General features: G+C 38.0%; 1 protein-coding gene, 1 long non-coding RNA gene and 1 other non-coding gene across 3 annotated transcripts; all 3 read right to left on the minus strand.

Moving 5' to 3' along the window:
• Positions 1–5,924: 5,924 nt before the first annotated feature.
• On the minus strand, positions 5,925–9,682 carry c24h6orf47 (chromosome 24 C6orf47 homolog). The gene is made up of 3 exons (XM_040122215.1): positions 9,320–9,682; positions 7,618–9,070; positions 5,925–6,502 (listed from the first exon to the last, which is right to left on the minus strand). The coding sequence occupies exons 2-3, from the start codon at positions 8,634–8,636 to the stop codon at positions 6,496–6,498; spliced, it is 1,026 nt and encodes a 341-aa protein (XP_039978149.1). The 5' UTR covers positions 8,637–9,070; positions 9,320–9,682; the 3' UTR covers positions 5,925–6,495.
• An 817-nt stretch (positions 9,683–10,499) lies between these two features.
• On the minus strand, positions 10,500–14,109 carry LOC120785984. The gene is made up of 7 exons (XR_005706652.1): positions 13,988–14,109; positions 13,727–13,803; positions 12,651–12,774; positions 12,416–12,456; positions 11,295–11,336; positions 10,920–10,971; positions 10,500–10,783 (listed from the first exon to the last, which is right to left on the minus strand). It is a non-coding gene; the product is annotated as an uncharacterized LOC120785984 (long non-coding RNA).
• On the minus strand, positions 12,303–12,371 carry LOC120786988. Its single transcript, XR_005706821.1, has one exon. It is a non-coding gene; the product is annotated as a small nucleolar RNA SNORD52 (small nucleolar RNA).
• Positions 14,110–14,460: the final 351 nt, after the last annotated feature.

Here is a 14,460-nt window from a genome sequence, read left to right on the forward strand (position 1 = left end):
TTTATTTCTGTCAACGCACTCATTCACTTAACTCCTTGGATTAAGCACCCATAGATTACCATTAAATGCAGCTGCATGTCGGTCATAAAAGAAAAATCTACAGTTCTAATCTTCTGAATGATTGAGGTCTATTCCTGACCGGGCTGTACATTTGTAACTGGATCACAGCTAATGTGGCGTACAGGACGGGAGAGGTGAAGATGCATGACTGCTGGCCCAGGCTTTGTACTAATGTCTCAGCTATGAACAAAACTCACCTGCCACAGGTTGCATTAACTTCATCATCACCATCATCATCCTCCTCCACCTCTACAGTTTAAGACAATTTTCGATATGTGACAGTACTGTGGATTACTCTCATTCAGTTCATTTATTCCATCACTTTATGTACTGTCTACACACATAGACAATGTTACATATGTACATTGTTCTTGTACTGGTAATGCACTGTTCTGTATATACTGTTAAGCATAATGAGAGCAGATTTAATGTGAAATAAAGTTTTGAACTGTGATTACACTGGCTTACAAATATATGTTAGGATATAATAGAGTTAGAGAAAAAATTTAAGAAAACATCTTTCCTCTAAATTAAGGAAATTTGAGCAAGAGAGAGTGATAGACTTAAGAAGGTGAATTAATGTCATATCTGCAGTACAGCATAAAAACTACAAATTATATGGTGATCTCCCCTTTTGGTCTGATCAAAGGCTGGATTATCAGACAGGCAATACAAACAATTGCCGTGGCTCCAGATTCCCAGGGGCCTCCAAAAGCCTAAGGCTCGTCGTGTGGCGATTGCTTTGTGGCACACTGATTGATTATGACTTTGATTGGAAATGCAAGGATTTGTTTTGCTATAGCACAATATCAACTGGCACTATAAGGAACTTAAAGCTGGCCTACTGTAATTATTTTGATTAAAAATTGATCTAATTTGTAATGTGAAAGGTTACACTCATAGTGACAAACGCACAGTGAATTATCAGAGTTTCCCCTCAGTTCTATGGAAATTTTTAGCCTCCTTTAGCTTGTTTTGGTTTCACTGCCACAATTTTACTATTTTGGTTCAGTCACAGTGCTCCCATCAACCTTGTTCCAAGCAGAGGCAGTTAGCTTTTTTCAATGAAAAATCTCTAAAAACCCAAAAAGCACTACTTGCCCAGAACCAAACAGCAGACAGGCACAGTTTAAGACTGGCTGGTGAACAGAGTGGAGTATTTAGCAGCTAGAGAGCCAGATGTTTTTCTCAGGTGTTGGTAGAGAAAAAAAAACAGCACTAAAAAGGAATATATATTCTATAACATCACTCCAAATCAATGCAAATGTTGGTCTGTGTCTGCTGAATGTGAAAATGGGAAAATGTTTGCTAACAAAATCTCCATATCAGCGTCGTACGGTGATAATAAATGTTGTATTTAGCTTTTTCTGCGGTCGCCACGTGGCAAAAAAAAACATTGCTCCTTTTAATGTGTGTCCTGCTTTACTACCTTGAGGCCCTTTTCTGAAAGAGGCCCATAGATACTGTGCGTACACAGTGTCTAATCCTATATTAACTTGTGTTTAATTCAGTGACCACACGGTGAACCTAGGGCCAGGTAATTTTTCGGCACAGAAATACTGTATAAAATGCAGAAATGGGGTTAAAAGAGGCCCAGCAACTCAAATACATCCAGGGGCCCCCCAGAAAGCGACTATGGTTTCATTCTAAGTTGGCGTAAAAACATTTTACCAATTGAATGTGTGTAAGAATACTTCATGTAAGTTTTGCTATATAATTATTTTTGATACTGCCCAAGGTTATTTTTTTCATTTTCTGGATGTCCTTTTCATAGCTCTGTGAAATGAGCAAAACTAACTGGAAAACAAAAGAGGTACTCCTGCTATTGTGGAAGACATTTCAACATTGTTTTAGCAGAGGTTGATTTTTAATCAGGTAATCCTGTACCCATTATTGACCTGTTGCAGTAAGTGTTACATTAAGGAGACAAGCCTGGTCAGTCATTCGATGACGTCCGGTCACTACTTGCTTAGAACTTGCTTGAGTTAGGTATTCTATCGCTTCAGCATCATGTCTGCTTTTGTCAGTTACATCAGTTACATGGTAACATATCTGACAAGAGACAGATTTGAAAACTCTGCTCTCGAGTATGACAACACAATGTAAATTTGGCTGTTAAAGCAGGCATGACATTCATTGATTGTTTATCAATCTCAAGCAAATCTTTTAACCTTTTAAAATACACTGTGGGACGCTTTGGCCTTGGTAGCACTAGTTTAGGTGTGTTGTGGTCTATACTGGACAGATGCTACATTGCTTGAAAGCTTAGTCTCTTGATTCTATCTGTGCAAAGTATTTTATGATCCCAATACCACTGCAACAACTGTTGACACAACTTGATTCAGATTTGTGGCTATGGCTCCTAAGTGTTTTCCACACAAAAGGTCCTACTACAGGCCTTATGTATTCCCCCTTTATGGGAAAAAAGACAAGAAAAAAGCCAAAGCAAAAAAACCTCACATTTCCACCGTGTTTGTGCCTCTGAAACTTTGGTTCAGTATCTCTTCTGCTCATTCTGACTTCTTGGTTGTAAAATTTAAAGAGTTTCCTTTCAAAAGAGAACAGGGTTTTGACTGTGATCAAAAGGGTTGAAGAACTGTTACCGTTTTATTCTGGGTACATTACTTTTGGGTTTGTGGACAAAAATCGGGATGTCTATCTTTGAAATCTAGCTTGGTACAACGTAAAAACACCAGTATGGTCCTACTTTTTTGGCAGGTAACATTTTTTGCTCTGCCTCTTTATTCTCTGTACTGGTTCTACTGGAAAGGTCATCCCAGCAAAAACAATATGCTGTAATTGCATGTTTCCTTTCATGTACAACTTCAAAATGTGTAGGAATTCAAAAGAAAGACAACCAGACAATCTAATAAACGAACATCATTTTTATTTTAGCCAGTGGGAGCATTTAACCTCAGTTTAGTGTTAGGTTCAAAGTGGCCATAAATTAGATGTACATTAATAGGTCACAGCAGATTCTTCCTTCCTTTACTTCCTCCAAGTTAAAATTACACCCCGTGTATTGGCGAGGTCCTTGCTCCTTTTTTAAGGAAGCAGGACATAATATATTTAGCAACAGTGACCAAGCTTTTGTTAGATGGGCTGGCTACTCTTATAAAAATAGTTTTCCTTACAAGGAATTATCAGTGTTAATATCACTACAATAAAAGCTCCATACAAGCAAACAATGAATAAAAGGCAACAAAGAATTGTAGGCATTGTGTCACCTTCTTGGGACTCAAATTGTTAGAAAATTGGTGCAATACTAAAAAGCCCAAGATAGTTAGACATTCTCTCTATGTAAGTCTGTAGCTGCTAATATTAAAACAAAACCTTCTAATCCAATTAAAATTGAATTTTCAATTTGTGTGTACGTGTGAAATAAAAAGAAATCTACAATTTCAAAATCCTATTTCAGTGTTTGAAAATGCTTCAGTCCTGACAAAATGAAAATGACAGAGAAATAATTTTAAGGATACTTCCTAGCATATCACCCCCATAATAACAATGAAGACACTGAGCAATCTAAACTTTCATATAACATTCATATACGATCATTTACTCAGTTATTTTCTCAATTAATTGTTTGGTCTATAAAATGTAAAAAAAAAAAAAAATGCCCATCACAATTTTCTAAAGCTCCGTCTTCATCTTATTTGTTTTACCATACTAACAATTGAAAAACCCAGATATTCAGTTTACTATCACATAGTATAAAGATACACAGAAGACTCATCTGAGAAGCTGGAACGAGGAAATGTTTGGTATTTTCTGCTGGAAAAAAAACCAACTATATTTTCAAAATAGTTGCAGATTGATTTACTGTCGAACTGTAAATTGTTTCATCTCAAAATTCAAAAGTTTGCAATTTCATTTTCACATTTAGGTTGCACATTGTCAGCCAATTTGAAAATGAAAATCACAAGACCCTTTCTGATTCATTTTCATGTCATTATGGCAGTGTTATGTTTAGCAGTATACTGAAAATTACTTCTCATACAAGTTTTGATTTTCATTTTCATTCTGGTTGTAGTTGCACATTTTTAATTCTAATTATGTCATATATCATGTGCACACAAATGGACAATTACATTTCAATTCGATTCAATTATTTCTTTTCAATATTGTCGGCCACATACTTCCACCATCTTACAGGCTGTACAGGTAGACAAACCTAGAATCCACATACAACAAGAGTGTTGAGTGCAAAACATGCCACTGTTTACTAAAACCCAATTAGATGTTCTGTCTCTTCAATTTTGTGCCCTTAAATTGAAAGAGGGACAGGGAAGTAAAAATCCATTAAAACACATACTTGTGCAGAAAGAGTTTGGTTTACAGTATATTCCCAGTAAATTTTCAAACAAGCAATATCATTGCACGGAAAATGACATAAGGCAACATACAAGTGTGTACAGAGAACACATTAAAATGTGCTGCTGGTATTATGTGTCAATAGTTAAAATCTCTAAATAGATAACTCCTACGAAAAGCAACAATGATGGTGCCATGTTCTTCAGCAATCTCAAATGTAGCATGATCCATGTACTGTATGTGGTAAGGTTTTCAGTAAATGTTTTCCACAGGTCAGAGCGGGCTGTCGTTTTAGTCTTTATCAGTAAAATGTGTGAAAATATATATAGTAAAAAACAATTTCACCAGTGGAAATGCTGAACATTTGATGATTTATGGTTGAGCACAAAAAGCAACCATCACAGCTGAGTGCTGAAGCCACTTCCTCGATGGCTATTAGATGCTTGTTCCATAAAAAAACCCAGTGAGCCAACCATTGAATTTTACTCAATTAGCCGTCAATCTCAAGATACAGATTTTAATTTTAAGAATTAAACTTTGAGGAACTTTGTTGGGTTAAGGAGATCTTATGGCTTGAAAACTCATTTATACAGTATAAATGAGTTTGTGTGTGAGAGTTTGATTGACATATCTAAACCTGCGGGTCAGTAGGGGTGGTTGCTATTTTCTCATCCATCCTCCTAGGTTTCCTCCCTTGACCAAATTTGGATTTTTTCTCCAGTACAGGTACATTCACATTGGACTTCTGTTCAACAAAGTAACGCCGCAACCAGCCTGGAAACGAATGTGATGTCACAGGTCTGATGTGGGTAATAAATAAATATTAAGCCACGTGATCAGTGATTTTACAGTTTGCAGTCCACAAGTGTACTACTGTACAAAAATAGGAGATAACACAATGCTAGAATAACTGCCTCTTCATTTCTTAACAGTGTGTCAGAGTTTCTAGCAGTTGACTGTGTGAATTCACAGGTCAAGGGTGAACAAAAGACAATGGACAAATTCAAACAAGTCTACAGGGTATACATGAATTTGTCTGTTGTACAAGCCTCAGTTTAATTAAAATTAAAGATGGGTTGAATGTCTGCAGGGGAGATGGGTAGTGTGAATGTACCTAAGTGACAAAGATGGTTGAGACAAATCCAAATTCAAGCTTCAGAACAGATGCCCACTAGAATCTATGGTTAAAATGGAACTCCAATTGGATAGAAACTTATGATTCCAAAAATCAATTTCTTTAAAACTTCACTCCACAGGGAGCGAACACAAGAATTTTAACAGAACACACCAGGTGCTGCTGTAAAACTGCCCCAGTCTATATGGGAGCAGTTTCCTTGTTTGCTGTGCTATTAGTCAGTCAGAATTGTATTCATTCAGTGAACATTTCTTACTATTTTGACCTGACTCTCAGGGGCACTGTGATATTCTGGTAGCAGTAAGGGTTGTCTGAACATCTGTGCCTTTGCTGAACACTCACAACAAGCCTAAGGGCTCCTCTGTCCTCAAACACTGCTTCTTCAATCCACTACAATGTTTTCATTTAACCATACTTTTTTTTTTTTTTAGTTTTTATTAATGTAGTGGTTTATATGGGTTTGCATTTCTTTCCTCCTTGTAGTGATGCCTAAAATTTCTACTGAATCAGGTTGTGTATTTGGTTGTCTTGAGTTCAAATTAGATTATCTTCTCACTCTGAAAGCCCCCACAGCACAATAAGATGTAAATGGCATAAAATGCAGTATTCCCCAAATACTGGGAATCTCTCCCTTGTTTCGATTTAAACACACGTTTCCTGAACATTCACCGACCATATAATGTCTGACCCAAATGATAGTGGTAAATACTTTTTGATATTAAACTTTGTATGGCTATCAATGTCAACATTCTGGTGAGGACATTAAGATCAAATGAGGACAGATACCTACAGTATAAAATGCAGATCAATATTGTTGAACCTAAAGTCATATGAGTACAACTTCTATGAGTTTGTAATCAATGTGCAATACAATCAAGTCACACTGCAGAACACAGTGGTGAAGTGAAAGTCTCTCTGTGTAATCCCAACATTGTGATATCTAACATCTGGATGAGGTCTGATACAGCTGAACAGACAGAAACTTCTCAGCATCTGTGGAAAAGACACAACTCTCTTAATAAACAGCTGATCAAGGTTGACAGGTCAAGGAACAGGAGCAGTCGAGACGATCAGACAGGTTGGAAAAAACCTTCAGGTTAGTCCAATTTATTTGGAAGACAAAACAAAGGTAAATTGTAGAATTATTACCCAATCTGTTGTTAACACCCATCAGTTTACTTGCTTCAACTTTGACCTACTGTACTGTAGTTATATTCAGTCTTCCTGTAGTAACTGTTGGTTTGTTTCCAAAATGTCTTTCCCTCTGACAACTCATGTTTACTCACCTGTCAGACATTGTTGTAGCAATTCATTTGATGAGTATAATGTATGTAATCATAACCAATATAAATGATGACATAGCTACAAAAATAAGACCCAGAATAAAAACATTCAAAATGTGATCCGAAATAGTTGGCTCACATTAGGTAAATTTGATGCCACATGGAAAAAGAGATTAACTACCACAGCACAGTTTTGTTTACTTCAGGTTAGCTTTTTTTTTTTGTTCATAACACTACTTGGTGTGCACATTTTCAGACAACCGATCATTGCTCCTCCATACATTCAAATATAAGGTTGGAACTGTTAATGCGTACAATATATGTTCGTAATAGTAGTATTTATTTCAACAAAATGTATTCACTTGTCTCTGGTCTGGCTAATGGTTGTTTCAACATAATGGACACTGGGGGATTTTTTTGTACAAGGTATTTTAACAGATAATTAAGAAAACTAAAGCAGTGGGAGGTCAGAGACCTCAGGCAAATAAAACGATTTATCTGTGTCTTGCAGAGGAATCCTTCTACTCTCTGTCTGTGGTTCCAGCTGGTTTAATAATACGCAGAGAATGTCACATTTATTTTTCTATGGTAACAGGATAAAAAAGATTCAAGATGGCCTTAGTGTGTGTGTCAGTTGAGAGAGCAGTTCATATCTCTCCTCTTACAAGCATTTGAATTTAAAAAGAAAAAAATAAATAACTTAAATGGCCATACATTAAGCCACTGTGTAATATGAGTTAAATCCAAAGCTCAAAAGGCTTTAATAAATAATAAAGCTATTACAGTCTAATCGAACAATCACACCAGCAGAATGAAAGTGCTTACCTGAAGTTTAACTTGTCTTCACCTTGTCCTTTACAGACAAGTTTTTCTTTATGTTCCCTAATGTTTGTCATTTTATCAGTCTCATTTCCCTCCTCATCCTTTTCTTCTTTGTCTTCCTCCACGCCGATTATCATATGCTGTCGAACACTAACAGAGATCACTAATGCCTGTATGATGCCATAGATCAAAGCGAACTGCAGGAGGTACTCCTGGATCAACCAGAGTAATCCTGCCATTCCAACTGTGGAAACAAAAAACATAGCCATACCATGAAACCACAGCCTCAGTGCTCCCTGGACCCCCAACACCTCCAGGATCAGCTTGGCAGGAGGGGACACAGTCCACAGGAAGCCAACGACAAACAGATCAAACAAGTGGCGGAGGAAGTTGAAACAGATCTCGTAGTGCTCTGGTAAGATTTCCACTTTCCAGCTGTGCGCAAAGAATCGGAAAGGAGATGTCAGCTGAGAGGAAGGAGGTATAGGTGACGGAGGTGGTGTTCTGTAGTCAGAAAAGTCCCCATCAATTTCATGGTCCCACACATCTCCACTCTGACCATCATGTTTCTTTTGTGTTAGTCTGCTTGGCTCGGTTTTTCCTGGCCACAAAATGTAGGAAGTTGGGAGATATTTATTCCACCATCTAGTAACCTGTTCGGAATCTACCACAGTCTCCTGTTTCCCTATGCAGAGATTTTCAACCTCCATGGGCTTCTCCTGCGCCTCCCAGTACTCGTCTACTGGAATACTTTGTTCACTTTGACGTCTCCACCCTCCCCAGATCCAAGAGGTCCACCCACTGAGACTCTGGCTGCCACAGCCATGCTTCTGGTCTTTGGCTACAACCACTGTGGTATTCTCTGACATGGCACTGCTGCCCCATGTGCGCACCCACCCCAATGCTCTGCCTACCACAGCTGTCATTCTTTCTCGCTGAGCTTGTTGGAGTTGTATTATTGTTGGCAGACTGTTGGTTCTCAGCTCTTTTTGCCTCGGTTGGCTGGGCAGCTCTGTGAGCATATGGGGGAAAGCATGTATGTACTGCCAGTGCAGTTGTGAAGTTGTAATACTCTTTCACAAAGATTTCAGGACAGGGCACAATCACGTCCTCCAGCGACAGACACACCAGTTGGTGTGTTTGAGAAGTTCAGAGAAAAGGGGTGACCCCCTTGCATTACTTACAATACCCTTAATGGCAGTAAAGCATTTCTAAGCCAAACTTCTTGTCTACATGTCTTTGGTTAAACCTGGCAACCTCTGAAACTGCCAGTGCTGCTTTCGATAACATTACATTTAGGAATGCTCAATAAACAAGTTAGCACCGGCTAGCTACAAGTCAATCAGTTCGGTTGACCAAGCCTTGAACTCAACGTCAGCTAACTAACATTAACGTTATTGCTTCACAAAGTTGTCAAACTTTTGTCTCCCGAAACAAACTTCTTCAGCCATCATACCTGCAAATAACAAAAACAAAAAGACATTTAAAGTTGGTTTAAGAATGAAATCTTACTTCCAGTTCCACGTCAACAACAATGCGAGTTAGCTGATGTTACATAGGTCTTGATAGTTGTCTTAGCTAACCTGAAATTGATAGCAACTAACGTGAGCTGGTTAAACGTTTGACAAATTATGGAAAAACATTTTTTCAAGTTTTCGGTCTCTCTAAAATACGGTATCTAATCTGATAATGGATAAATGCTCACCTTCGGCGATGCTAGCTAGAGTTCGTAGCTAGTTCAGCCGTAGCTAGCCCTCCGTGTTAACGTCAAATAGCTCGACACAGAGACCGACTTCCTCAACTTCTGGGTGTTATGTCTCGTAAACACTAAGGTGTTTATCTTTTGCGTTTGGAGTGTTAAAATCAGCCTCCAGCTAAAGGTAACGTACGACAGGTACCCTTAACGATACTGCAACCCCGGAAAAACACAAGGGAAGGGTTTGCCTGCGAGGTCGACTGAAACGTTTACCTAATTAGACAGACTACCGGTTCGGTTTCAACCTTCAAAATAAAACAATGGTTGACCAGCTTCAGTTCACGTTGTACCGGGATTTGTCCCTTTTCACACCAAACTTGTCACAATGTTTACCAGTACTTAACTTATTCCGGGCGTAGACACGAGGCTTTAATATTCTCTACTTCAAATCACCTCCACAGTACCATCACCCGCTCAGAGAACATATCCATCCATATACCTATGACATGGGTGCAATCTCAAACTTTACAAATATGGTTATATAGCTTTTAGAAACATGTAATCAAGTGGTTGAATGGCCACCTCTAAAAGACAGCTAATTTTAAGATTTTAACCATTGAACGAAATCTAAGCCATGTTACTGTACTGGTTTAGGTTCAGTCAAAAGTCGTCCCTGCAGATCATCCCATATACGGTAAACCACATCATGACCGTGTGCGCATGCACTCATCTTACATAAGTATTAGCTCCGTGAAATGCACTTGGGATATTTTGCCATTCAGTATTTCTGAATTACATTACGGACAATAGTCCTTTTCAAATGTATATTGATGACTGAGGCCGCATGAGCAAGTTGAATTACACAACTGGGCGTGGTGGTGATGAATCAAATACTTTAAGTCAATTACATCTTTTAGTAATTAATCATTTTAGCATATTTTGTATACAAGATCACAATCTGCCATGTGAATTCAGCTTTCACGTAAGTGCAGTGGAATACTAAAAAAAAAAAAAAACCCACTCAACTACCCCAAAAGTTAATAGTACGAGTCAATGTGCTTTCCACCTAAAGCATAGCATAGCATATTACATGTCACAAAGCACTATTTCGTTTCGTGTGATTCATTTTATCGTAATCAACATGCCATCACTGGCAGAGGGAAGGGAAAAAAAAAAAAAAAGCCTTGAGTCTTTGTTGTCAACCATTTTATTTAATATTTCCCCACATATGTTTTCTCAAGGGTTCAAGACATAACCGCTGTGGAAAAGCTTTGCACAAACAAGACAGGAAACAACTCTAACGCTCAAGCTACCTCAAAATGTTGAAGAGCCAGTTTTCAGAGACTGATTTGTTTAAATGTATAGCTATGATGGGAGCCCATCTTCTGACTGTTAGTCATCCTTTCCCTGGATGACTTGATATCGACCACCTTTGAAGCTTGTAGCAGTCCCAACTCACAAGTTGCAGCACACCTGTGAAGGGACATTAAAATCTTTAAGTTAACATCTCAGCACTTTTGGACATTTCTCATTACCCACTCTAGAGAACAGATCTTATAGTCTAATGACACCATGCAAAGCCCCTTAACACTGTCCCATCAGTACCAACCTGCTCCATTCATTGTGTCTGAATGTCATCCAGTTTGGGCTGTCAGTCATACCTAACAAGAAAGAAATTTGTTTTCACCACTGTTTGGCTTCCAAAAATTCAACAGACGCTCCAAAATTCTGAGTGTCTCAGTGCGCTGCGAGTAGACTTCAGTTAAGATCAGTAGAACCAAATTAATGAATCATCATTGACCAAACTCAGATACAAGCACTACCGGTAAAAGTGCTTATAAGCCCCAGTTGGATGGTCTTCATCAGGGTGGTTGGGTGATGTGATAACATGCACTTATTTTAGCCTAGCACAAGATTACCACCTCACCCTGAAAAATGTATCCCATCCTAATGGGGCTTTACTTCCACAGAAGTTAGTACTTACAGTTGCTGAACTGTCACGCCAACTCCTGTCTGTGTGGACGACCTACAAAATAAAAAACAGTCATTAATGCCACAACATGTAAAAAACAAGGAAAAGTTCAGGGACCACACCAGTGTGTTCAGCTGTTTTAGCCCAATTACTGCAATCATAAGCCCTTTTTATACAGCCTATTCAAGATGCCTCGCCGGTCTGTATTAAAAAAAAAAGGGAGGTACAAACACGGAATGGCTGATATTGTTGTTCCACCTTTAAACTTGCAACGAAGTATTCACAGAGCTGGACTGAGATCTCTTAATAAAAAAAAAAAAAAAAAAAAGCCAGCATTGCTGGACAAACGCAACACTTGTGTTACATGTCACGCTTCTGACTCTGGAGCACCGACATGCTATCTAAAAGCACACACGGGCAGAATCATGCCAGCTTTGTTTGGTTCAGTGTAAACAAGCAAAGCTGATATGAGGGGTCATCTTAACAGCAATATAGTGGGATCTCTGTTTAAAACGAGATATGAGTTTTGAAAATGGCAGGTAAAACTACTTTGTAACAATGAAGTAGTCTGAAAACTGCCCTGTAAGGTCCCGGATAACTGGGGCATTAGTGTTTTTTAGAGTAGTTTAATATTTTAATACTTTAAACCATTCACCTTTACTGTACTGACGTGGCAGTTGGAATCAGATGTACTTAATGTAACCTTATAAAAGCTAACTTGTCTGCATATGGAAATTATACTAAGGGTAAGTTAATAAGTTTTTTAAATTTTGGTAAACCAAACCTTTGAGTTACGCAATCCTGTCAATATGTCTTCCCTAACTGTCATTACACTGAAATAATGCTGCTTTAAAAAAAAAAAAAAAAAAACACATTGTAATGAAATAAAAAATGTTTCATTCTGATGTGCCATAAAAACAATTGAGATATGAAACATTTTGAAAAATATCCAGCAGTAATATGAGGTCGACATGATTTGCAGTAAATCGGTTTAAAACACACCGAACCTCTGGTGTTATGTGGTCAGTGCACTGTGAAAACAACTTCATGCTTTACTCAGAGACTCTAGTCTATGAAATCATCATTCCACATAACAAAAGAGCACAGAAAAGGCGTTTAGATCCAAGACTTACCTGGAAGAGTAGTCTCCATCTAGTCACCCTAGTGTTAAAACCTGGTGAGCACAAAAATAACAGTACTAGAATCAGCTCAGATCTTTGTACTTTGAATTGAGAGTTATATACACCAGTTATATACATATACTCAGTGCACTGTGAAAGAGCTTCATGGTGTAATCAGAGACTCTAGTCTTGTGAATCATCATAGCAGCATATATGGCATTCAGTGGGATCCCATCCTGACACTCACCGCGAGCTCATGGCCACAGACTTTTCTCAAGGTAGGAATACAGGACTCAGCCAGGGGCATTAAACCATTCCTTCTGTGCTCTGAGAAGCCCAAGGTGGCCACTGCATCCATCTTTAGTGTGATCCTGAAATAGCAGAGCAACTCATTTCCATTATCCAATCAAGTTTTTGTATGTTAGTGTTTGATATTTGTGTTAAGTGTCATGAACACATTTTAAAAACTTGTGAAAACATTTGCTCCTAATACATGTTCCAAAAAGCAGGAAAATTTAAACTCAAAACATCTGATCATTGAGAAGATCCATGTCACCATAATCAATACTTTGATTGTATACAGATGTTAACAACTGTAGCTATGAATGAGGACACTGAGGTCCTGGCTAATGTTTGTGGTTATGAAGAGGAGATTAATGATCCAAGGAGGATTAGAATTCTACAATCTCTCTCTCACACACACACACACACACACACACACACTTTACAACCTATTGCCTGTTCAAATATGTAGTCTCATAGTACACAGAATTAGAGACTTAAAAAAACAAATTGATAAAATTTTTAAAAATTAAGTGGTATTGCCTCAACATTTATTTTTGGGCTGGGGTTGCACTGGGGGAATCTGTATTTATAACATGTGTATTTCTAAAATCTTGGCTTGAGCCCTGCAGATGGTGCAACAACCTTGCAAACACCAGTGTCCTTACAGTCACGGTGAGTTCAAGTAGTTCTGTAAAATGACAGTGTCTTCACTGGTTTTAAGATTAACTAACACTTATCCAAAAACCTATATTTGAAAATTATGTTGCTTGTATTTATTTCAATGTTATGACAAATTGGTTATGCTTCCCACCCAGTCCTGTTATGTTTTTTTTAAAATTATTTATATATATATAAACCACATTTTCTATCAAAGTGTTTTATTGTTTGAAAATTGTAATTTGCCCAACCCAAACAGGAATTTATATTAAAATCTGCATCCAATGAAAAACATTGTGCACTTTTCTAAAACTGCGCTGCTGAAGTTGCATCTGTTGCCCCAATATTTCTATAAAACCCTATGATACAATTACCACTCACTTCATCCATTTGCAAACTTTGTGCTCCAGACGTCGTCGGCTTAGCAGGTTCAACAAGCAGACTCATTCTACGATCTACTGGGGGAACAAAGATTACAGATTAAACCAGGTTCTTATTCCTCCATTACAGTTTAGCCTTTCCGCCATACCACGTGTTGTGCACAGAGGAACCACTGCAGACGCTGTTATTCGTTACATTTCGCATAGTAGCTATTATATAAGCCTAAAAAGCAATTTATGGAGAGATTCGAAATATATTTACCTTCCGTCCTTTCCTAGCTGGTATTTTTAATTCGTGACAAATTCTGAGGACATCGAAACTGCGACGCTCTGCGTCGTGGCCGAAGAGCCGTCATCCAGAGGCTGAAGCAGAGTCTGCCCATGCTTTATATACCAGGGTCCTACAGCACCGCGTACTTTTGGTGTCATTAATACTGCCTGTTTCTGACGTTCAAAAAAAATTCATTGTACAAACTATACAACAAATACTACGAATTAAAAGTATAGTTTAAGAAAGGGAAAGTAAAAGAACACCTTTATCACATACTTATACATTAACGATCATAATAATGGACTTTAATGGACCGTATATTTTCCTTTTAGGGCCCTTAGGTTTGATTTGATGTCGATTTCATATTAATAGAACTAAATGGTCAAAAGGGGTTGTAAATAACACTTACAGGCATTGGCCTGTAACGGTATGTGTAGACCAAAACTTAACATAGCTATATACGG

This window comes from Xiphias gladius, chromosome 24, assembly GCF_016859285.1.
Source record: "Xiphias gladius isolate SHS-SW01 ecotype Sanya breed wild chromosome 24, ASM1685928v1, whole genome shotgun sequence".
NCBI classification, from domain to species: domain Eukaryota; kingdom Metazoa; phylum Chordata; class Actinopteri; order Istiophoriformes; family Xiphiidae; genus Xiphias; species Xiphias gladius.

Bases quoted from the DNA above. Each gene is read 5' to 3' on its own strand.
- c24h6orf47 (XM_040122215.1), bottom strand. From the start codon at position 8,636: ATGCTCACAGAGCTGCCCAGCCAACCGAGGCAAAAAGAGCTGAGAACC.